Raw genomic sequence first — 25,157 nt, forward strand, 5'->3', positions numbered from 1 at the left:
ACTAAGTTGCAGAGAATCTCACTATACTGCTGAGGCTGTCCTCAAACCTGCAACCCTTAAACTACCAAGGACTGGGACTCGAGATGTCTGCTACCATACCCAGATCTTATTTTTATCTTAAGATCCTTTTTTCTCACTCTGTGCTTATTATTTTTGTTATACTTTTATCATCCTTTCTCTTTTAGAAATAAACCCCACGAGGCTGAGGATCTGCAGTTGTTTTGCTCCCTGGTGTACCCCAGGGCTTAAGCCAGTACAGAGACATGTAGGCGCATCTATAGAGACTTTAAGTGAGCTACCACTGATAAGCTGAGACTGCTGATCGCTGCTCTCCTACAGATCTGGAGAGGTACTATCTAAGAATATTAACAACTCTCAGTTTTCATAGGTCTCTAATATTTTCGTGTTTAAGTCAATTATTAGAAAGGATTTTTTTTTTGTGGTATTGGGGGAGGAACACAGGGGCTTTCTACCTCCAGGCTATACTCCCAGACCTATTTTATACTTTATTTGGAAACAGGGTCTCACTAAGTTGCTGAGAGCCTCACTAAGTAGGTGAGGCTGGCTTCAAACCTGTGTGATCCTCCTGTCTCAGCCTCCCAAGCGCGGGGATTACAAGCGTGCACCACTATGCCTGGCTCTAGAAAGGATTATTTTTAAACCTGAACTGAGCACAACAGAGCACAAACTACTTTTTATGTTTTCTTTATAATATCTAAGATATTTTATATCTCTTTTCTTCTTATAATTCCCACACATGCTAACAAGCGCAGAATGAATACTACACAGACATTTAGAATTATGAATTCCTACTATCTGTTGAATATCACCCTCATTCGAGGAATACAAAGTTAAATATACATGCTATTGATCTTGTGATCAGAATTTATGAGTATTTTATTATTAAAGACTTTTCAAGCTAAATTACTAAAAGCAAAAAGGTAAGTTAACCATCTGACTTAATGTATCTATGTGCATGAAACTTACTACAACGTTTTCCAAAATGAGCTCGCCGTATGGTTCAGCAGTGTATTTTCCTAACAAGTTAGCTAAGAGGACATTGCCTTTTTTCCAGTTGATTGCTGGTGTGGGGATCCCATCAGCCACACACGGAAGAATGGCTTGTGAATTCTCATTGACTGTGTAGGAGTCCTCTGTGCTTCGGATCCTGGGTGGTACTGTGAAGAGTTAAGAAGAAATTAAACCAGAGACTTTGAAGCTCCTTGAAGAGGGCATAGGTCCAACACTGCAACACATAGGCACAGATAAACATGTCCTCAACAAGACCCCAAAGGCACAACAAATTAAAAGGAGAATCAATACATGTGATTGCATGAAACTGAAGAGCTTCTGTTCAGCAAAGGAAACTATCAAGAACCTCAATTGAGAGCCAACAGAATGGGAGAAGATTTTTGCCACCTACACCACCGATAGAGGACTAATATCTAGAATATACAGAGAACTCAAGAAACTTAACACTAAGAAAACAAAGCATCCAATAACAAAATGGGCAAATGAACTAAATAGACACTTCACAAAAGAAGAAATTCAAATGGCCAACAAATGCATGAAAAAATGCTCAACATCACTGGCAATCAGAGAGATACAAATCAAAACTACCCTGAGATTTCACCTAACTACAACTAGAATGGCAATCATTCAAAACACAAACAACAACAGATGCTGGCGAGGATGTGGAGAAGTGGGAACTCTAAGACATTGTTGGTGGGATTGCAAATTAGTGCAACCACTTTGGAAAACAGTATGGAGAATCCTCAGAAGAATGGGAACAAATCTACCATTTGATCCAGCAATACCACTTCTGGGTATCTACCCAAAAGATAGGAAACCAAACTATCAAACTAATGCATGTGTATCTATGTTCATAGCTGCACAATTCACCATAGCCAAACTATGGAACCAGCCAAGATGTCCATCAACAGATGAATGGATTACAAAACTGTGGGATATGTACACAATGGAATTTTACTCAGCCATGAAGAAAAACTCAATTACATCATTTTCAGGGAAATGGATGGAACTGGAGGACATTATGCTAAGTGAGATTAGTCAGTCACAAAAAATAAGAAATCAGATGCTTTCCCTAATATGTGAGAGTTAGGGAGAAATGGGTCATAGGAGGAACTCTTGAAAAAGGAAATCCTATAGAGGAGCAAACAAGACAACCTAAAGGAGGAGAAAGGAGGGGGGAAGAAGAAAATCTCTAAAACACACAATGTACTTAAACATATCGAAGTCAACCACTAAGCCAAGCAAGGGAAGGAGGGACGGGAAGGGAATGGGGTGGGAATTGGGTAGGGATTAAATCAGCAATGTGTACATGTGTGTACACACAAGTTTTTTAACCAATATGATGTTGGAATGTAATGCACCAATAAAAAAATTAAAAAAAAAAGAGTTAAGAAAAGATTGTCATCCAGAAAGTTGAGTCCAATGACTTTATCACACTGAAAATAAATGCAGCAAAGACTTGTTTTGAGGGCGTTTTTCTGTGGACACCAAAAAAAAAAAAAAAAAAAAGAAAGAAAGAAAGAAAAAGAAATCTGTTAAGATATGGACTTGCTTTTCATGAAAGCAATCACTATTTTGATGCTAATGTGTTTGAATTCATTGAATGTATTTACATTCTGTTTCAGAGCAAGTGACCTGAAGTGAGTTGGAAATCTTTAGAGATTATTTGGCTTTCTAACTTGTCCATGCTTAAGTTTCTTCTGTTTACTGGTACAAAGTCAATCAATCAACCAATCAATCAATCAAACAAACACAAAAAGAAGCATACCTCTATGATTGTATAACTGCTGCTTTTTCTCACAGCTATATACTGAGGGGATGAACTAGTAATAGTCACTATAAAATACTGTAAACACTCACCCAACATTGACTATCAGAAAATGCTATGGAAGATATTTACTGCAGTATTTCAAATATGTTATAACAAATTCAAGTAACCAGATAAAACTTTAATCTTTGATTCAATTTTCATACAGTTACAAACAAAATTTTTTGTGTGTGGTACTAGGAATGAAACCCAGGGACATTCAACCTTAGAACTACACCCCCAGCCCTATTTTTTTTTATGGTACTGGGGTTCCTGGAAACACTTCTACCTCGGGGATACACTGCCAGACCTATTTTATACTTTTTATTTGGAAACAGGGTCTCTTAAGCATGCGCCACCACGCCCAGCTCCCAGCCCTATTTTTTATTCTTTATTTGGAAACAGGGTCTCACTGAGTTGAAGAGGGCCTCACTAAATAGTAGCTGAGGCTGTCTGTGAACTACGATCCTCTTGTCTTAGCCTCCCAAATGATGAGATTATAAGCATGCGCCACCATACCCGGCGTCAAATAAAATTGTTTTTTTTATTGGAGCATTATACTCACACATCATCATAGTGGGGTAATAAAACAAGACTTGTGTAGACATACATGCACATATCACCCAGTCAGCCCCATTCAATCCCACCCCCTTCCCTCCCTAACCCTCCCTCCCATGTTTGGGTTAGTGATTGATATCAATACATCTGTCTAAATACATCAAGTGCCTCAGAGAGCTTTTTTCCCACCTCTCCTCCCCTCATTCACTTAGCTTTCACGTATTAGTGAAAGCATCTGATTTCTTACTTTTTGCGACTGACTAATCTCGCTTAGCATAATGTCCTCCAGTTCCATCCATTTCTCTGAAGTGCTGTAATTGTATATTTTTTATGGCTGAGTAAAACTGCATTGTGTACACATCCCACAGCTTTGTAACTCATTCATCCGTTGATGGACATCTTGGTTGGTTCCATAGTTTGGCAATGGTGAATTGCACAGCTATGTTTTTATAGAAGTTTTATAACTAACTCCATACACTGTAATACCAGATACTTCCTGTGACTAAAATTCCCCCCTTCCTGGAATTCAGGCCCTACAGAGATTAATTGAACAGGTTAATGACTAAGAAATAACTTAGTGGACTTGGAACTAAATATTTACTGCTCAAGGAAAGACTTAAAAAGTCTTAAATAGGGCGGGCGGGGCACGCCAGATGGGGCCCGGGTCGCTGGACTCTGGGCCCCGGCCGAACTGCGTGTAGCATGCCAGGCCCCTGGAGAAACCGGGCCCAGTAAGACGCTGGGTTCTGGGCGGGAGTCGCGCGCGGCGCACAAAAGCCGAGGCTGGCATCAGAGCCTGCCTTGAGGCATGACCAGTGCTGGGGCGTCCGAGGCCGGGATCAGAGCCTGCCGAGGGGTTAGGCCGGTGCTGGGGCCAGTGAGGCCGGCATCGGAGCCTGCCTTGAGGCAAGGCTGGTACTGGGGCCTCTGAGGCCAGGATAAGAGCCTACCGAGGGGTTAGGCCGGTGCTGGGGCCAGTGAGGCTGGCATTGGAGCCTGCCTTGAGGCAAGGCCGGTACTGGGGCCTCCGAGGCCAGGATAAGAGCCTGCCAAGGGGTTAGGCCAGTGCTGGGGCCAGCGAGGCCGGCAGCGGAGCCTGCCGTGAGGCATGACCAGTGCTGGGGCCTCCGAGGCCGGGATCGGAGCCTGCCGAGGGGTTAGGCCGCTGCTGGGGCCAGTGAGGCCGGCATAGGAGCCTGCCGTGAGGCAGGGCCGGTACTGGGGCCTCCGAGGCCAGGATAAGAGCCTGCCGAGGGGTTAGGCCGGTGCTGGGGTCAGTGAGGCCGGCATCGGAGCCTGCCTTGAGGCATGACCAGTGCTGGGGCCTCCGAGGCCGGGATCGGAGCCTGCCGAGGGGTTAGGCTGGTGCTGGGGCCAGCGAGGCCGGCATTGGAGCCTGCCATGAGGCTAGGCCGGTGCTGGGGCCTCCGAGGCCGGGATTGGAATCCTGCCAAGGGGTTAGACCGGTGCAGGGGCCAATGGCCAGCATCGGAGCCTGGCGTGAGGCAAGTTCACTCCTGCGGCCTCCAAGGCCGGGACCAAAGCCAGCTTAGGGGTTAGACCAGTTCAGGGGCCAGCGAGACCAGAACTGGGGCCTCCCATGAGGCAAGGCCGCTGCTTGAGCCAGCGAGGTCTGGATCAGTCCACTGAGTAGCCAGACCACTATGGGACCATCAAGAGTGGGATTGGTACTTGCAACGCAGCATGCACAGAGAAATATCGCAGAAAATATAAATCAGACGCTTCTCTTAATCAGCAATAACTAGGAGGAAAAGGGCAACAGGAAGAGGTTGAGCTATAGAAAGGGCCCTATAGTGAAGCAACTAATGTGACCAATCAGAGGGTATGTAATACTGGAGGACGGAGCCTCTTTAAAACGCAGGAGGTACATAAACAAATGTATCAAAGTAAATCACCAAAGAAGTGTGGGATGGAGGGAGGGGGAGGGAATGGGATGGGGGCTGGAGGAGGGCTAAATGGATGATGTGTGCTTGTATATCCTCTCAAGTCTTGTACTCCAATGTGATTGATATATGACTACAATGCACCAATTTAAAAAATAAATTAATAAAAAAAGTCTTAAATAGATCACTTATATAATCTATTATATATGTGTATACTCTATTATATAACAAATCTATTTTGCTGAATGATATATCATAAATATTAAGAATCTTTGAACAAAAAGATATAGTTCCTACAATGATGAATTTTCAAATTATTCACACATATTAGTGAGAAATGAACCAATATTGGCAACATTTTTAAAAGGAATGAGGTAACAGTTGGTCTCAGCAAAAGTAAAGTTACTGTATAAACTTTAATTTTTCATCCCTTATTTTTCTATGATTCTATGAGTTATATTATTATATATTATATGAGGAATTCTTATATTCTCAAACATTATAGATCATTTTTATAATCTATTATATATGTGTACACTCTATTTTATAACAAATCTATTTTGCTGAATAGTATATCATAAATATTTAACTCATTTTCATTAATTTACGCTGTATTTAATTATTATCTTTATCTTGGTTTCCTTGGGGTTGCTATTTCTCTTTTACTATGGATAAAATGTACAAAATGAAAAAAATTAAGTCTATGAATTTAGATTTCATTTTAGCTTTGGACATATGCTATACATTTTAATATGTAGTGTTCTTATTTTTATTAATTTAAAAATAATATGAAAAGAAAAACGTGCCCTTTGACCTACTTGTTTGCTGGAAGATTTCTTTTGAACCCAGAAGCATTCTACCTCCGAGCTATACCCCCAGCCCTATTTTTTATTCTTTATTTTTGAAACAGGGTCTCACTAAGTAGCTGAGACTGGCTGGGGACCTGTGAGCCTCCTGTCTCAACCTCCTAAGTACTGGTATTACCAGCATAAGCCACCTTGCCCTGCTGGAAGAGTATTTTATAAAATGCTGAAACCATGGCTTCAATGTTTAAGCTTTAGGAGGAAAGAAAACATTTAGTTCTTAGTGAAGCATTATATTAATAGTCTGGATCAGGAACAATGAGAGAGAGCTGGGCAGGAGAATGAATGCTTGCTCAATAAAGGACTTTAAAATAGGCTAGAGAAGGATTCTCAGCAAGAGGTTTTTAAATATTTGAAAAAAGTAAAATTTGTATGAACAGATACATGTTGGCAATTCACAAAACATTCAAAATTAGGTTTTGATTTTCTAAGTATGTTTTCCAATGTTTGACTCCAGGTATCCTAATACATTTTTAAAGTTTATTAGTAGCAGTGATTATATTATCAATTAACTATATTAATTAACAGGAATAATTTGTAATGCCTATAAATTGAATTCATGAAAAACAATCACTTTTGTGTTTATTTTTCTTTTACTTTCTTGTATATTTCTATTAAATTAAGATAATCTTTTGCTAATTACTAATGGTTTTTTAAGTAGATTTCAGTTATTTTGAATTCCTAATAAAATAAATTCCCTATTCTAAGAAAAAAAAGTTTCTTGGTGTAGGGATATTGGCTTTAAAACTTCATTACAAATTTCCAGCTTTATTGCATTGTGGATAGGAATTATTACTAATTTCTTTGTTATTTAGTGCATGTAAAATTTTGATAATTTTTCTATAAACACTTTAGAATATTATTTATTTGAAGATAAAGGACTATTGTATCAACTTCATTCAATTATGTGAACTGAAATCAAGGAAGTTACTTGGAAAAATCATAAATTATGAATTTTAGTTTTGGTTTAATTATTCAATTACAAAGAATTTCACTTAATATTATTGCCTAACTCTGAATTTGTACTAAATTCAAATACACATGAAAAATAAAACTTTCACAAGATTTTGAAACAATTATAAAGCACATACTAGTAATTAAGAATTACCTCTAAAAGAGTAGCTAGAAACAGTTTAATTTACTATACTTAAATATATAAATCTTATTGGTAGACTTAAAAATATGCTACGAAACTAAAATATTTCAATGCTGACTGTCCCATAGTTAGCTGTCTTAATACAAAGGAAGACAGAATTTTTTTCTGTTATAAAATATTCAGGTACACATTTTTCTGCTTTAAAATAATGAATTAGATTGCCAGTTACCATTAAGCTCAAACTTTGCTTACACTACAAGCCCTATGGTGGTTATTTATGAGCCAACATGACTTGAACTTTCATAAAATAAAGAAGAGTCATAAAAACAGGAATGGACTCCTCATAGGGTGAGGATGGATAGGATAATTGTTGGCAACACATTTGTTTTCCTGGTGATAGTTAATACCATCTCTTTTGCACCACATTTACACACATATAGTCTACAGAAAGAAGATTTGATGGGCGAGTGGACCTACACCACACACACACACACACACACACACACACACACACACACTTTAGATTACTGATTTTGCATAATTTCAATTCTCATTTTGTCTGCTCCTGGTGGTCTTTTCTCGTTGCCATGGTGATGCAGGAGACGGAAACAACACCTACTAAATCACCTACCGTGGACAGTGAGCTTGGTTCTCAGGCTGCTGGACCCTGCCGCGTTGGCCGCCAGGCACGTGTAGTGGCCAGCGTCGCCGGGCAGAGCAAACGCTATCTGCAGAGCCCCGGAGCTGAGGATGCGCTGGCGGACAGATTCCACCACCGCCTGCCCGTCCTTCTGCCAGGTGACATCGGGCGGCGGGAGGCCCTCGGCCTCGCACAGGAGGGTGATGGGCTTGTCCACAGCAATGACATGCTCCTCTGGACGAGTGTTAATGACTGGAGGAACTAAAAGATACAAAGTTCAGCGTCATCTGCAAAGCATGAGTGTACAAATTGTACATCGCTGCTCTGGCAAAGTCAAGTAATGTGTGTGCCTGGGGGGGCGTACTGGGTTTGAACCCAGGAGCATTCCTCTGAGCTACACCCCCAGCCCCATAGTATTTTAATATTTAAGTTTTGAACCAGGGTTTCACTAAGTTGTAGAGGGCCTTGCTAAGCTGCTGAGGCTGGCTTCCTATCTGTGACCCTCCTGTCTCAGCCTCCCAGGTACAGGTGTGCATGCACTACCACGCCTTGCTAAAGTACTGCTAATAACAAAATTCTCACTTTACCATCTCATCAAGCAGGGCGCACTGCCTTCTTTATTTTGTTAAATTGGAACATTAAAGTCACTGAGCTATTTCAGAAAAGTAGTCTATAAACTAAATAGAAGGGCGATAGCCAACTTAAAATGAGGAGATAAATATATTCATAAAGGCATACATGACTAGAAAATTTAGGCTGTATCAACAAAAGTTTTCTTTAATAGACATAAATTGTGTGATTCACTTTAGTTGTTTAAACTTCCAAAATAGATCCCTTCAATTTATGGAATATATTCTATTGCTCAAAAGTACTCTTGCTTGTGTATTTCCTTCAGAGCTTAGCATACGTCTCATACACTGTGACAATATTTATAAAGTATTATTTGAAGGAATGAATAAGTGAGTACCTCATGGAAAATAGTTATGTAAGTAAAAATTTTCACACTTCAGAAACCAATGAAAAGGCTTATGATGAGAATTGTTCTTCTAAATATTTATGGTGGGGTGATCACAACTTAGGTATTGGTCTGAATATTCAATAGAGCCTTAAATCATCCACCATAAAAAGACATATGAAAGCTGGGGGTGGTGGTACACACCTTGGTTATAGTACTTGGGAGGCTTAGACAGGAGGATCACAGGTTGGAGGACAGCCTCAGCAATTAGTGAGACTCTAATGAGCCTATTGAGACCATATTTCAAAATAAGAATAAAAAATAGGGCTGGGGTTGCAGCTCAGAGGCAGAATGCCCCTGGGTTTATTTCTAGTACCAAAAGAGATACATAAAATAATGATCAATATTCATGCCAAGATTATTATTTTTATATTTTTATATTTATTTATTTATTTATTTATTTTGGTGGTACTGGGGTTTCTAGAAACCCTTCTATCTCCGGGTTACACTCCCAGACCTATTTTTATATTTTTTATTTGGAAACAGGTCTCTTAAGCCAGCGAGGCTGGCTTTGAACCGCCTGGATCCTCCTGTCTCCACCTCCCAAGCAAGGGGATAACAAGCATGTGCCACCACGCCCAGCTTCATGCTAAGATTATTTATAGTAACCTAAGTAAGGTGTTCAAATTTGTTCTTACCATTACGTATATATCTGTAAAAAGAGTGTATTTAAAATTTTTCATGCCTCTAAAGCATGCAATTATGTCTGGTTGCTTTGGGGCTTGTTTAGATACTTTTCGTTATTCAATGTGTTTCTCTCTTAAATTGCTCTTAAATTAATAATTTTAATAATTTGATAAATAATCAGAAACTGTTCTTTTCTATGACCTTGATGTTGATGAAACAGGCCAACGCTTTGGATCCTAATCCCAAGAAAAGCCATTAAACTTTTTTCCTTTATAAAGGTAATGGCTAAACAAATAGGCTATTGCAATCTAAGAATGCTGAGAGCTCCAGAGGAAAGACGGCACAATCATTTTAGGGATACGAAGACTTAGTCTACATTGGTACACACATCTTTGGAGACATCAATGAATTATATAGATACCTTGGACATTTATTTATTTATTTATTTATTATTTTTTATTTTTTTACCTTGGACATTTAACTTGATTTTTCCCAGGGCCGTACCAGCTGGATTCTGAGCCACACACATATAAGTACCAGCATCCTCCCGAACGGCTCTGGAGATCTGTAAGCTACCACTTGGAAGAACTGCGTGGCTTTTGCCTACATCATAGTTACAAAAGCAGAGCAAAAAGAAATTTTATTTTCACTTAAATCATACTGACTTCTCAATTATGAAACGTTGAACACACCGTGCTTTTCTGGAGAGAAACAGTGGTAGGTACCTGAGGTGATCACATTGAGGCCTTCTTTTTGCCAAGTAATGAAGGGCCTGGGTGTCCCTGCTGCTTCGCATGGCAGTGAAATGGGGTTGTTTAGAATAACGTCTAGCTCACTTGGCTGCGGCTGAATGGCTGGAGGTTCTGTAGAAGCCAATTAGCAGAAAGAACAGCACTAGTTAAAGGCAGAAATGTCTACCAGCGCGGTGAGCGGAAGCACCCCAAGTCTACCATTCCGCAGGGTCAGTGATTTGATTGTCCAAGAATGTGAAGCTGGGCCACATTTACTTCCTTTGAGTGAGCTATGCTAGAGTTTACATAAGAAGAATTTACATAAGAAGAATTTCATTGGAAGACTAAATAAATTATACAAATAAAATAAATTATACAAATAAATAAATAGCAGAAATAAATTATACAAATAGCAGAAATAAATTATATAAATCCAAGAAGAAAATAATTTGGGGATTCTTTGTGGTTTATCATCTGTGTGTCTTTAAATTCTCTTGAAAAATATCTTTCCAGCTTTCATCTACTGAGAAATTGTTGTGGCTTATAGGCTAGACAGTATTATCTTTAAGATTAAACATGATTTAAATACCCCAAAGAAATACTCCTTCAGGAAGGTTTTCTTTTTGTTATATGCCTCCATCTATCTATCTATCTATCTATCTATCTACCTATTATCTATCTAATCTTTTGTGATGCTGAGGACTATCATCTATCATCTATCTTACCTAATCTTTGGTGATGGAGGCATCTATCTTATCTATCTAGCTATCTTTGTGATGCTGGGGACTCTATCATTTATCTATCATCTATGTATTTTTATAATGCAAGAGAGACTATTTTGGTGATGCTAGGGATCTATCTATTTTTGTGATGCTGGGGACTCTACTTATGATATGTTTTATCTATCTATCTACCTATCAATTGTCTAATTTTTGTAATGCAGGAGACTTTATTTTTGTGATTATAGTATCTATCATCATCATCTATTTTGTGAAGCTTGACAAGTACTCCTCCACCACTTCGCTATGCTCCCATACCGCATACTGCCCAGTAAGCTTTTTTTTTTTTTTCTTTCAGGTCTGGGGATGGAACCCAGGGGCATTCGCCCTCTGGACTACACCCTCTGCCCTATTTTTTATTCTTTATTTTGAAACCCGGTCTCACTGAGTTGCAGAGGGCCTAAGTAGCTGACGCTGTCTGCGAACCGCAATCCTCCGGTCTCAGCCTCCCAAATGTTAGGATTACAAGCGTGTGCCACCATACCTGGCTCCAGTAAGCTTTTAATAAGAAAAATAACCACACATACCTTGGACATGAAGGGTCACATGTCGGTGTGCGGATCCTGCTGCATTCCTAGCAACACAAGTGTATCTTCCGGCATGGTTTAGCTGGGTGGCAGATATTTCAATTGCTCCTAAATAGGAAAAAGATTTAATTTATACCACATGTGGGTTTTTCTAGTTCAGTGACATATGTCCCCTCATTTCTGGGTTTTCGGTACATAGCACAGTGATGCTGGGCTTATATGCTCATACATGTATCCCCAGAAGTGCCCAACACAGTTCTTGTGCATCGGTGTGTGGTACTGGTGATTGAACCCAAGGGGATTCTACCTCTGAGATGCATCCCTGACCCTTTTTTATTTTTATATTTGAAAACAAGGATCTTGTTAAGTTACTGCTTGTAGGCCTCAAACTTGTAATCTCCTATCTCCCAGTGCTGGGATTACAGGTATGACAACCCCTCCCCACTTACTTAAACTCACTCAAATGTACAATTCAGCTGTACAATTACAGGCAATGCACACCTGTAATTTCAGTACTCAGGAGGCTGAGACAGGAGAATGAAGGATTTGAGACCAGCCCCAGCAATTTACTGAGACTCTCAACAACCTAGCCAGGCCTTGACTAAAAACATATAATAAATGGGCTGAGGGTATAGCTCAGAGATGGAATGTTTCTGAGTTCAGTCCCCAGTACTACACACACACACACACACACACACACACACACACACACACACTCACACTCAAATATACAATTCAATGATTTGTAGTGTGTTTAAAGAGTTATATAATGATAATTATAATCTAATTTTAGAAAATTTCTATACTCCCCACTGCCAATCCCAGCTATAGGCCATCACCAATTTACTTTCTGTCTCTACAGATTTGTCTTTTTCTTTTTCTTTTTTTTCTCTTTTTGTGAAACTGGAGATAAATCCCAGGGACATTCTACCTCTGAGCTATACCCCCAGCCCTATTTTTATTTTGAAATAGGGTCTCACTAAGTAGCTGAGGCTGGCCTCGAACCCGTGATCTTTCTGTCTCGGCCTCCCAGGTACTGGGATTCCAAGCTTGCTCCACTAGACCTGCTCCAGATTTGTCTTTTCTGAAAGCTCCATGTAAGTAGAGTCATACACTCTGGTGTTTCTGTCTGTCTTCTTTTACTGTGAGCATAATGTTTTTGTAGCATATTTCAACATTTGGCATTCTTTTTACGGCCAAATAGAATTGCATTTTGTGGACATACCACCTTTTGTGTATCCATTTGCCAGTTGAACATATGAAGTATTTCCACTTTTTGGCTATTGTCACTGATACTATATGAACATATGCATACAAATCTTTATGTAGACATAATTCCACATATCTTGGTAGACAGCTCACAATAGTTAATGGATTATGGTAACTGCTTAACATTTTTTTCTTTTTTTTCAACACTGGGGATGGAACCTAGGGCATTTTACCTCTGAGCTGCATCCCCAGCCCTATTTTTTATTTTGAAACCGGATCTCACTGAGTTGCAAAGGGACTCACTAAGTAGCTGAGGCTGTTCGTGAACTGTGATCCTCTGGTCTCAGCCTCCCAAATGCTGGGATTACAATTGTGCACCACCACGCATGGCTACTGCTTCACATTTTGAGAAAGCTCTAAACTGTTTTTTTTTTTTTTAGCACGATACTTAATGATTATATGTCAGAAGGTAGTTAGCAGATATTTTATGTTTTTTAACATATGAATTTATTCATTTTTATTTTTTGTTATTTATTTTTTTAATTCTAAAATTGTCTATTGGTGCATTGTAGTCATACATCTTAACGGAATACAAGATGGTGGAGACATACATGCACACATCACCCAATTAGCCCTTACCCAATTCCCACCCCATTCCCTCTCTATCCCTCCTTCTCATGCTTGGCTTAGTGATTGACTTTGATATGTTTGTTGAAGTATATCATGTGCATTGGAGAATTTCCCTCTTCCTTTCTCCCATCCCCTCAGGTCGCCTTATTTGCTCATCTATACAATATCCTTCATCATCTAGAGTTCCTCCTATGACTTATTCTCCCTAACTTTTGTATATTAGAGAGAGCATCCGATTTCATATTTTTTGACTGACTTTTATCAGTATCTCATATTTTAATATTTTCATTTTTTTATTGGTGCATTGTATTCATACATCTCAATGGGGTACAAAATGGTGGAGACATACATGTACACATCACCCAATTAGCCCTTACCCAGAGATATTTTATGTTTTGAGTTGCTGAGATAGCCAAAATAGTTTGAAAGGTTTCTGAGATAGCTACAATATTTTGCCTGAAAAGCAAAATTGCATCCTGAGAACAAGTCTTCCATATTTCCCCTTTATTAAATAAATACATAAATTCTCTTAGGATAATATGCATGTACTTCTGAAGCCCCAGGATACTAATTGCTATTTTATTGTACGTCTAGTGTACCTTCTTAGTGCAGAATAAGTTTTTAGAAATACAATGTGAATTGCCTCTACTTTCATTTACATAAATTATTCTCTCCTCCTTAATACCTTAAATTGTATAAATGAGGTTATTACCACTGTCAAAAAGTACTTAGTATCCAGACTTTCCTGTCCTGTCAAAATATAAAAACCTTGAATGCAAGTATCCTGTCATTTTTAAAGTCTCACAAACTTACTAGAGTGCATAGGTTGTCTTGGGTCTTATTTTTTTTTTTAATAAGCATTTTAGCTGGGCGTAGTGGCACATGCTTGTAATCCCAGAATTTGGGAGGCTGAGACAGGAGGGTCACAGGTTCGAAGCCAGCTTTGACAACTCAGCAAGGCCCTCCACAACTTAGTGAGACAGTTTCTCACTAAGAAATAAAATAAGAAATAAAATAAGAAAGTAAAATAAGAAATATATAAAAATATATAAAAATATATATAAAAATATATAAAATAAATAAGAAATAAAATAGGGCTGGGGATTTAGTGCATAGGTAAATGCCTCTGGGTTCAATCCTTGGTGCCACAAAAAATAAATAAATAAAATAAACATTTTATTTGGACAATGGAAAAATGTCATTCACTCACAGGCAAGGAGAGAATTTGCTGAATCTTAGTTTTAGTATATATGTTCATATAGCCCAGCGATCACACTTATTGTATTCAGATCAATTTTTTTTTTGGTGGTACTGGGGTTCCTGGAAGCCCTTCTATCTTCGGGCTACACTCCCAAACCTATTTTTATATTTTTGAAACAGGGTCTCTTACGCCAGCGCGGCTGGCTTCGAACCTGCGCGATCCTCCTGTCTCTGCCTCCCAAGCGCGGGGATTACAAGCGTGCGCCACCACGCCCGGCATATTCAGATCAATTTTAGATAAAATTTATTTTTTCCACACTTCTTTTTCTCTTTTTTTCTTTGTACCCCTTCCTGCTCCAATTTTATTTTTTCCAGAGGCTTATGTTTAGAAATGCAGGCAGATTTCATTTTTAAGTAAAATCCTTGTGCAACAAAAGACCAGATAAGGCTAACCACCAGTAATGAACTAAATAAACATACATGAAATTACTGAGCGTAATCTTACCTGAGGACAGAATTCGATAGCCATCTCCCCTGGGAAGCAGCCTGATACCATTTTTGGTCCAATGAATGGAAGGAGATGGGACTCCTGATGCACTGCAGGTAATTACTGCCGGGGCCTGTCTGGTGACCAGGAAGTCTGTAGGCTCATCGGCTATAGAAGGTGGAACTAAAACAACAAAAGAAAAAAGATGCATTTTCAACCCTTACACCTTTCCAAAGCCTTTTTATGTGCCTCCTCCTCCTCGGGCTCTGAAAGTGAGGGTAAGGTAAGTAGAAAAGGAAGCCCTTCTGTGAAGTGGAACCACGGAGCCATAGCGGTGCAGCTTCTAGCCACTCACGAGCCAGCTCTACCTTGGACAGTGAGGTCCACGGTCCTCTCATCTTCTCCCACCTCGTTGGCCACGGTGCACTGGTAGCTTGCAGTGTCATCCACTGAAGGGGAAATGACAACGAGTGAGCCCGAAGAAAGGAGCCTGGAAGAGAGATTTCAAAGCAGGAGATGCAGTATGTCAGTTTCCACGTGGTTTCCAGTTGCTTCACCGTGGAGGGGGATGGAGCTCCTCCCTCATGGTTAAAATGAGCATCATTTATTGGATGCAAACGTTTAGATGGAAAAGGTCCTCACACTTGATAGTTATGGGAAGCAGTGGGCTGGCAGGACTGTTGGAAGAGACGATCTTGCGTTTTCTGAATGTGTCTATCATGATCTACCTTGCTCAACTAGGAGAAACGCAAAATAAGGTGGTGGCAGCCACATTTATTTCTGGCCCCATCTCAGATGCTTTGCATAATTGGTCTCCAAGTGTCACGATGATTTTGTTGACATTAGTGTAACCAAAGGTCTGTCTGTTTCACTCCTTCCATACTTCTTTACACATCTCCTTACAAGTAATGGCTACTTGGAGATGGATAATATATATGTATGTGTGTACACATACAAACTTATAGATATAGCATACATACACACATAGAATATATATATATATATACTGTATAACACATGCAGTATGTATGTCTGTATATCCCTGCAGTCTTCTTCTTAACCTTAAAGCAATTCAAAACTAAGACAGTCTGGGTCACTTTGAATTTTTAGGAAGTTTAGTAGATACACATATATGATCTAAAGTCAGTTAAAACTGAAGTATCTATTTTCTTACTTCAAACTATGTACTGATGGGATATGAATGACGTGGCTTCATGGAGACACATACTCAGCGTGGTCTTTAAATTTGCTTTCCACACGAAGTACTTTTAAGTCACTGCCCAAAATTAAGAGAGTGAGAAAGGGAAACATGATCGAATCTCAATGAAAGCATTCATAATTTCATATTGTCTTGTAGATCAGAATTTTTTTTTCTCAGAGTCCTGTGAGAGCATTTGTTTTTAGTGATATGGAGTATCCTTTGACAGGATAACTGTATTAGTTCAACAGAGACACAAGAAATGATGCTCACCTAAGCCCTCAGAAATTCTTGGTGATTTAAAATTTAGTCTTTAAAAAACATACATTACCATGTTATGAGCTATGGCAGTAAAGCTGAAGAAATTTACAGAAACCAAGGAAATGCTATTTTTCCTCTTCACTCAAGCTACCAAATATCTAAACTCTATTTCAAAGTATAACATTTGACTTTTGTTCTAAGCTATGTATTGTGTTTATTTTTACAGAGTAATTTATATTTTATATCAAATGATGTTATCCTTTGTATAAAACTCTAAATGGTGCTAAACAAATAAAATAGGACAAAAATCTGATCCTATAGACCTCATGGACGGTCATTCACAAGGCTTGTGTGTAGAAGAGTTGCATCTATAATGAAGAAAAAGATTTGAGGCTAGAAACCTAATTCCATATTGAGGAAAAAAGATTATCTAAACACTAGCTAAGTATGACTTTGTATACTGTGCTACCTTTATTGATAGTTTTTTTTCTGTGTGTGGTTCTGGAGTTTCTGGAAGTCCTTCTACCTCTGGGCTACACTCCCAGACCTATTTTTATACTTTTTAAATTTAGAAACAGGGTCTCTTAAGCCAGCTCTGCTGGCTTCGAACCTGCAAGATCCTCCTGTCTCCGCCTCCCAAATGCAGGGATTACAAGTGTGTTCCACCACACCCGACCTTCACTGATAGTTTTAAAATATTGGTTCTTTTAAAAAATTATGTGTCTAAATAATAAGTGGGATTACTCAGTTAAATTATCTTTACCAAAACATGTTAAGTGAAATGAGTCAGGCAAAGAAAGACAAATTCTTCATATTTCTACTTAAATGTGGAGGATAAAAATGTTGATCTGATAAAAGCAGAGAAGAGAATAGTGGTTACCAGAGCCCGAGAACGGAGCTAGGGAGGGTGCAGAAAGAGACTTAATTAATTGAATGTTTCAGAATAACTAGTAGAGAGGATTTTTTTTTTTTTGAGACGTACGGGGGATGAAACCCAGGGGCAGTCTACCTCTGAGCTACCTGCCCAGCCCTATTTTTTATTTCTTTATTTTGAAGCAGGGTCTCACTGAGTTGCAAAGGGCCTCACTAAGTAGCCGAGGCTATCTGTGAACTGCAGTCCTCCTGTCTCAGCCTCTCAAATGCTGGGATTACAAGCATGTGCCACCACATTTGGCTTACTAGCAGAGATGATTTTGAATATTTCCAACATAAAGAAGTCATATGCAGTTAAGTGTGGGGGCAGAGGCCTGTAATCTCAGTGATTGGGAGGCTGAGATAGAAGGATCTCAGGTTCCAAGCTTCACAGTTTAGTGAGGCTCTCAGCCTCAATAAATGAAAATAAAATAAGGCCGGGCATGGTGGCGCATGCTTGTAATTCCCGCGCTTGGGAGGCTGAGACAGGAGGATCATACAGGTTTGAAGCCAGCCTCAGCTGGCTTAAGAGACCCTGTTTCCAAATAAAATATAAAATAGGTCTGGGAGCGTAGCCTGGAGGTAGAAGACCCTGAGTTCCATCCCCAGTACCACCAAAAAAAAAAAAAAAAAAAAAACCACCAAGAAAAAAGAAAAGAAAAGGAAATAGTGCTGGTGGTATAGCTGGGAGGTAGAATGCTGCTGGGTTTAATCTCCAGACACACACACACACACACACACACACACACACACACACACACACCATCTGTGCCTGAGGGAAGAGTCATGCCAATTATCCTGATCATATCATCACACATTGTATACATGTGTTGAAACATCACACTGTACCCCATAAAAATGTACCATTACTAGGTGTCAATTAAAAATGAGAAGATATTTAAAAATAGGCCATTCTTACCTGTATGAATTCTGGTTTTGATCCACATTCAGAAGATGCCCATTTTTTCTCCAGGTGACTGACGGCTTTGGAATCCCAGTGGCCTCGCACGCCAGGGTGGTTTGGACATTTACAGTTACAGTTATGTTGGTGGGACCCGGAGCAATAGACGGAGGAACTAAAACGACATCACCGAATAAGACGGAAACACGTTCAGCAACTGGTACACCATTGGGAGTGAACTGCTGAATGAAATTACTAAGTGCTAACTGGCCCCCCAGTTATGAAGACAGCCAAACCCTAGGAATTTAACTTGTGCTGGGTGATATTAACCATGGTGAGGAAAAAAACGTGAGTCTTGACTCTGCATCTGACAATGTGAGATGCTTAAATAGCCTCTGATGACAAGTCTTCATGAGCTCACTAGTAAAGACTATTCACAAAGCATCGGGCCCAAGGTCTGGATATTGTTTGTAAACATATATTTACCATGGACCTGTAAGTCTATCCGCCTGCGGTCTGTGCCGGCAGCATTGGTCGCCATACACAAATACCGCCCGGAGTCTGTGACGTGTGCTGCCTGAATGTGAAGTAAGCCATTTTCCAGTATGGAGTATCTACAAAAGAGAACACGGTGAGGTCTCCTGAGTCAGCCTGTTTTGCTCACTCACATTTTGACCAGGGGCAATTTTTAAGTCGGTGAAGTTCCTTTGTAGTCTCTTTTCCTTCTGTTTTGGATGACCTGTGTTTACAGGTGGAAGAAAAGGGTACAGAGCAATCTTGAATGATCTTGAATGATTATAATCATTAGCCAGACAGATAGCATAGGAATTATGCTTTTAAAATACTAAATTTTCGCACCAGGCGTGGTGGCGCACGCTTGTAATCCCCGCGCTTAGGAGGCGGAGACAGGAGGATCGCGTAGGTTCGGAGCCAGCCGCTCTGGCTTAAGAGACCCTGTTTCCAAATAAAAATATAAAATAGGTCTGGGAGTGTAGCCCGGGGGTAGAAGGGTTTCTAGGAACCCCAGTGCCACCAAAAAAAAAAAAAAAAAAAAAACCTAAATTTTCTATGACTCTCCTATGTGAAAGCTAGAGAGTAATTGGATTCAAGAGGAATTGAGGCAATGGAGGAGGGACCCCAGTGGAGTAGGGGAGGTGGTCTAGGGCAGGGTTCTGGTGGGGAAGGGAGGATGACGGAAGGAGACACTTGCGTTGACCTTCTGTACACAGGTGAAATTACCAATGCCAATCTTAATATCACGTATGGGGAAGAGGAGGGAGTCGCTATCATCAGTAAGTGTGAGACTACAATGCCCCAATAAAAATATATATAATAACATAAATGTTGGACAGAGCATTAAAAATACTCAATTTTGATTCTTATATTAGGGTGAAGAGACCAATTCTTAACATTGCGAGACCCCAATGAGGCATTAGAAAAAGAAGTAAAGATTTCCATTCCCATTCTTCTAGTATTCTTCCTCCTTTCCATGGTTACCTTGCATGATTCCCAGATAGAACTGCTCCATCCTTTCTCCATGTTATCCTCGGGGTCGGCACACCCTCGGCGGAGCATTCCAGTGTAGTTGACTTATTTAAGAGAGTGACAAGATTCTGGGGGCCACCCTTAATATTTGGAGGGACTGAACGAGAGATCAAGATGGAAACATTCAGTCAAACTCAGTAACATAGCCTGCCCCAAGAGCTTGAAGTTGCCCAGGGTCTAGCTGTGTGTGTGCACATATCTGGGCTCGTATAAATAAAATGGAGGTTTAATTCCTGAAGTCCTGCTTGAGATACTCTGTATCTCGAGGGAGGAGAATTTTTAAATCTTCGATATGGTATATGAATCTGGCTCTCTGTGTAAGGAGGCTTGAATAAAAATCAGCTCTGGTCTGATGCAAATTAAAGATGATATTTCTTATTCTCTTTGGCCAAATAATGGTCCGAGAATGTTAACACTGGCACCACTTCACTGTAAATGAAGTACAGAAAGTGGTCCATTTTAATGAAAAGCACATCTGTGATTCATCATGCATGTCTCAGAACATGCATTTTATTAATCACCCAGTTCATGTGGGAACAGAAAGTCTAAATTTTAATTTTTGTATTAGAAACATTAGTCGTGCGGGTCACCCAATAGCCTATAAATTTTCATATACTTACAGTCCCAAAGGGACTGTTTTGGGGAAAAGTCTTTATTATCTTCCTGAATTTTGGCAAGTTTTGGCATTTAGATATCATATTTAAGAAAATTATAATACTATGGCTTATTTAAGAAGATTACCGCCCTATACACACATACAGTATACTCTCAAGTCACCAGCAATAAAGGTGAATGAAATGATGGGCTATTTGTCATCTAGAGAGACATCTATGACACTAAGCATCTGGACCTGCTAATAGCAACTGAAGATATATATATAATCTGTTACACTATTTGTGATTAACTATATTGATCCCCTAGTAATAACTGGAGATAAATTCATATATGTTTATATACCTATATATATATCATATATACCTTCTAAGATGAAGTAATGTAGTCCTAATTATATTTTCTGAAATTGAGTTAATTTGCCATAAAACTCTAATGTAAATACTAAATTTTTTTTTTTTCAAAATAAGTAACCTAACCACAAGGATTCATTCGGTATGCTCATGAAAAAAATCATCTCTCTGAACGCCTGATGTGGAGTAACAAGTACTTTTCCTTACCATTTACAGTGAGAATAAATTCCCTCGTGGTCTTTCCTGCAATGTTGCTGGCAACACAGGTGTAATTGGCCGTGTCTCCGAGATCCGCATTGTTAATCTGCAAGTATCTCCCTCCAGAGAGGACTCTCACCCGAGGTGTTGCCTGGATTCAGTAAGTCAAATTTCTCATTAAAATGTCAGAAAACGGATTCCGACGTTATTTTATAGCGTCCAAAGTAACGGGAATCACCTGTAGAGCCTCTTCCTGCCAACACGCTTCCTTGGCTTTTCCCTCCGATATAGAATCAAAACATCCCTGGGAACTATTTTAAAGAGTACCACTTCTTTCTTTCAGAAAATACATGTATACACCTCTCTCTTTAGAGACAAGTCTATTTTTGCTCCTGCTTCCTGTCCTGTTAACTCCCTGTGACTTGCTTCCTACTTCGACTGCTCTATTAAAGGACCACAGTTCAGAATTTAACCACTTCTGTGTGTTTTCAAAACCAAGGGACGCACCTTGATTTGTGCCTTATGTGGCTCTTAGCCACTCCCTGTCTTTAGCTGGCGTTCAGCTTACTGTGTCTTCCTTCTCAATCCCATCACTCTTTCTTTTTCTTTTGCTCACCTGGTGATTGTCAGTATTGTCTAGTATATATGTATTATTCTCATTTTATTGGTCTTCTCACACTTTGTACTTTCTAGTCAACCTCATACAAATTTAAAACTTCAACACCATGTTGTAGCATAACGACCGTCACATCAAAGATTCTGTCGCCGTTGTTGAGGAAATACGGACTACTTCATCAAAACTCTTTTTGATGAAACGTGAATTCATATTTTTAATGATTTCTGGACTCTCCTTGGATGATATAGAGGTAATTCAAACTCAAAAAACTGATTTCATTTGTTTTCGTCACTGGTGGACTCCCCCTTTCTCAGTACAGACATCACTTGGCTCTATCTGGACTCAGCCTAGACTTCTCCTGTCCTAGACTCCAATGGTCTAGAAAGTGCACATGTGGACCATGAGACTTTGGTGGCAAAGTCAGAGTGTGTAGGACCTTATGAGCTAAGCTCCTGAAATCTATGGGGAACCGTCAAGACATTTTAATCAAGGGTTACTTGCAGTTCCTATGACAGTATCTTTTTCCTTCTTGTAATGGGTTTCTACATGTCATTACCTAGGATTGAAGTCCTTTTTTTCTTTCCACTGATGCATGCCTATTCTGTTTCTCTCTTCCCCCTCTCCTCCCCCATCCTTCTCTCTTTTGTACTGGGGATTGATGTTCCTTACATCAGCCTGGGTTATATGCTTCTCCTCTCTGGTGCTATAAAATTCTACACATCCAGCCACGTGTGGTGCCACACACCTGTAATCCCAATACTTGAGAGGCTGAAATAGGAAGATCTTAGGTTCAAGGACAGCCTCAGAAAGTAGTGAGAGCTGGGTGTGGTGGCGCACGCTTGTAATCCCAGCATTGGGGAGGCTGAGACCGGAGGATTGTGGTTCACAGAGAGCCTCAGCTACTTAGTGAGGCCCTCTGCAACTCAGTGAGAACCCGTTTCAAAATAAAAAATAAAAAATAGGGCAGGGGGTGTAGCTCAGAGGTTGAATGCCTCTGGGTTCCATCCCCAGACCCAAAATAAATAAATAAATAAATAAATAAATAAATAAATAAATAAATAAAAAGTAGCCAGACTCTCAGCAACCTTGCAAGATCCTGTTTCAAAAACAAAAACTTGCTGGGCGTGGTGGCGCACGCTTGTAATCCCCGCACTTGGGAGGTGGAGACAGGAGGATCGAGGAGCCTCACTGGCTTAAGAGACCCTGTTTGCAAATAAAAATATAAAAATAGGTCTGGGAGTATAGCCCGGACATAGAAGGGCTTCCAGGAACCCCAGTACCACCAAAAAAAAAAAAAAATTAAAAAGGGCTGGGGCATGTAGCTTGGAGGTGGGACATCCATGGATTCAACCCCCAGTACTACATACATACACTAAATTCTATACATCTCTCCAACATATAATTTATCAGCATTATCCGTTTTATCATCTTTGGTTTACTTTTGTCTTTTCAGATAGTCTGGGGACTCCTTGAGAATCAAGACTACTGTCAGTAGCAATCATAGTGCCTGGCGTTATAGAAATGGAAGCCCTGGTGGGTTCAGTGATATGTATGAGGACTTGGCATATAGATAGCTCTCAGAACCCAACCTCTTCACGTTCTGTGTTTGTGAGCTTTGGTGCTATTAAGGTCTGTATGTGTTAGGGGACATAATCTTATTATAATTAGCTGTTAGAAACACAGTGTACCATCATAGGTTATGATAACAGGATGAGGAAGAACAAAGAAAAAGAAGAAAAAAAGTAACTATTGAGTTGAGGACAATCAGAATATTGAACACCAAAGCTTTTAGCCAGCCCTGAAAAGCTACCGAAGGTCTTAGGCTGTGATACTCAGACAACAGGGAAACTTTGGAGAACCAGTGACACTGTGTAAGGATTCCAGCCCAAGTACTTGGTATCTAGGGGTACAAATCTTTGGGGTTGCAGCCCAGGTTTAGACCAGGGACTTGGCAAGGCAGATCAGTTTTTTTGAGACTCTGTTGGCTTCTTCCCTCTCAGGTAAAGAATTAGCTGAGAGTTTTAAATTAGACTTTGGCCCATGGGCCCCAGGAGATCATCCACTGGACAATTTCCAGAGAGCCATAAAGCTAACAGCCTATCTTTGACTCATAACTAACTACCAAGCAAAGACAGATTGCTTAGAGAGGGTCCTGTGCCTGCCTCACAGTGCTGAGTAACTGGTAGCCAGATAGATGCTATTTGAGTTTGCCTACCTAGCAAAGGTGTCACAGCTATTTCTGTCTCCAAAAGAAATCTGTAGGGTTTAGCAAAAGATTTACCTGTAATCGTTCTCCATTTTTGAGCCATGTAATCACAGGTGGGGGCACAGCATCCGATTTGCATTCCAACGTTGCTTGTCTGTTCCGGAGCACAGTGAAGTCCTGGGGCTCATCGGTTCCAGCGATATTAGGGGGCACTGGGTAAAAGAACAGACATCAAAGGCTTTCAATAAATGGGAGATAAAATGATCTAACCTGTCTGTGCCCTATATTGTTAGTTTTGCTAGGTGAAATCTAGGGGCATAGACTTCAAACATTACTCTCTTAATTTATACTGTAGATAATTAAACGGTGGATTTTTTTTTACCTTATTTATCCTCTTCACATAGATTAAGTAATAAAATCCTTTCAACAGTTATATTAATGATAGGTAAATAATACAATCAGATTATTATTATCATTTAAAAGGTAAAGAAACTGAAATACAAAGGAGGGATCCCTTAGCCAGTTTCTACGCTTAGTAATAATTTTCTCTGTACATATTAATTAAAATGATCAAAATCTGTAACTGCCCCTCACAACATACAGAAATTTACATACTTTCCTTGACATACAGAAATATATTTTCATGAGATTCTTATATATCAAATTTAAATAGCAATTAATGGCAGGTATAATTTGTGGGGGAAAGACAGGGAGCACTTAAATCACAGACAGTTTGTGCTCCCTAGTTTAGGCTATAAAATAAAATAATAATCTTCTGTTTAGTTTCAAGCAACCTACTTCTTGAAAAATAATTTCAATTTCTATGTAAAAGCAATATTAGATAGAGCTTACTAGATACAAATTTCTGGGAAGTAATTAGGCAATATGTTTAAAAATCCTTAAAAGTGTGCATGCATGCGTGTGTGCGTGTCTGTGTGTGTGTGTGTGTGTGTGTGTGCATGCACACATATATGTCTATAACCAAGCAAGTATACTTGAAGACATTTCTCAAAATAAAGGGAACGGGCTAGCAGTGTTGTCAGTATTTTTAAGAGCATAGAAACTGCACAAATACCCCCAAATACAGAATAAAATAAGTCACTCTGTAATCACTAAAAATGATAATGCTATAAAATATGCTTATTAACATAAAAGCATGTCCATCATACCATTAAGTGAGAAAAAAATCAACTTAAGTACTATATTCTGTATGATCACATTTTTTAAGAGACAGTCTTGCTCTGTTGCTC

The 25,157-nt window shown here is 39.5% G+C and overlaps 1 protein-coding gene across 1 annotated transcript in view; it reads right to left on the reverse strand.

Moving 5' to 3' along the window:
• The window catches only part of HMCN1 (hemicentin 1), a gene marked incomplete at its 3' end in the record, with an annotated part of 469,132 nt that overhangs the window by 67,595 nt on the left and 376,380 nt on the right, over positions 1–25,157 (reverse strand). Inside the window, exons 71-82 of the mRNA XM_080699395.1 lie at positions 23,983–24,119; positions 21,095–21,236; positions 19,875–20,019; positions 18,864–18,991; positions 18,396–18,552; positions 15,474–15,595; positions 15,124–15,288; positions 11,580–11,687; positions 10,268–10,405; positions 10,011–10,145; positions 7,892–8,161; positions 988–1,178 (exon numbers count right to left, since the gene is read on the reverse strand). Of these exons, the coding sequence (XP_080555521.1) occupies positions 988–1,178; positions 7,892–8,161; positions 10,011–10,145; positions 10,268–10,405; positions 11,580–11,687; positions 15,124–15,288; positions 15,474–15,595; positions 18,396–18,552; positions 18,864–18,991; positions 19,875–20,019; positions 21,095–21,236; positions 23,983–24,119 (1,838 nt within the window). The remainder of the gene's footprint in view (positions 1–987; positions 1,179–7,891; positions 8,162–10,010; positions 10,146–10,267; positions 10,406–11,579; positions 11,688–15,123; positions 15,289–15,473; positions 15,596–18,395; positions 18,553–18,863; positions 18,992–19,874; positions 20,020–21,094; positions 21,237–23,982; positions 24,120–25,157) is intronic.

Source organism: Muscardinus avellanarius (assembly GCF_963383645.1).
Source record: "Muscardinus avellanarius genome assembly, chromosome: 7".
Taxonomy (NCBI): domain Eukaryota; kingdom Metazoa; phylum Chordata; class Mammalia; order Rodentia; family Gliridae; genus Muscardinus; species Muscardinus avellanarius.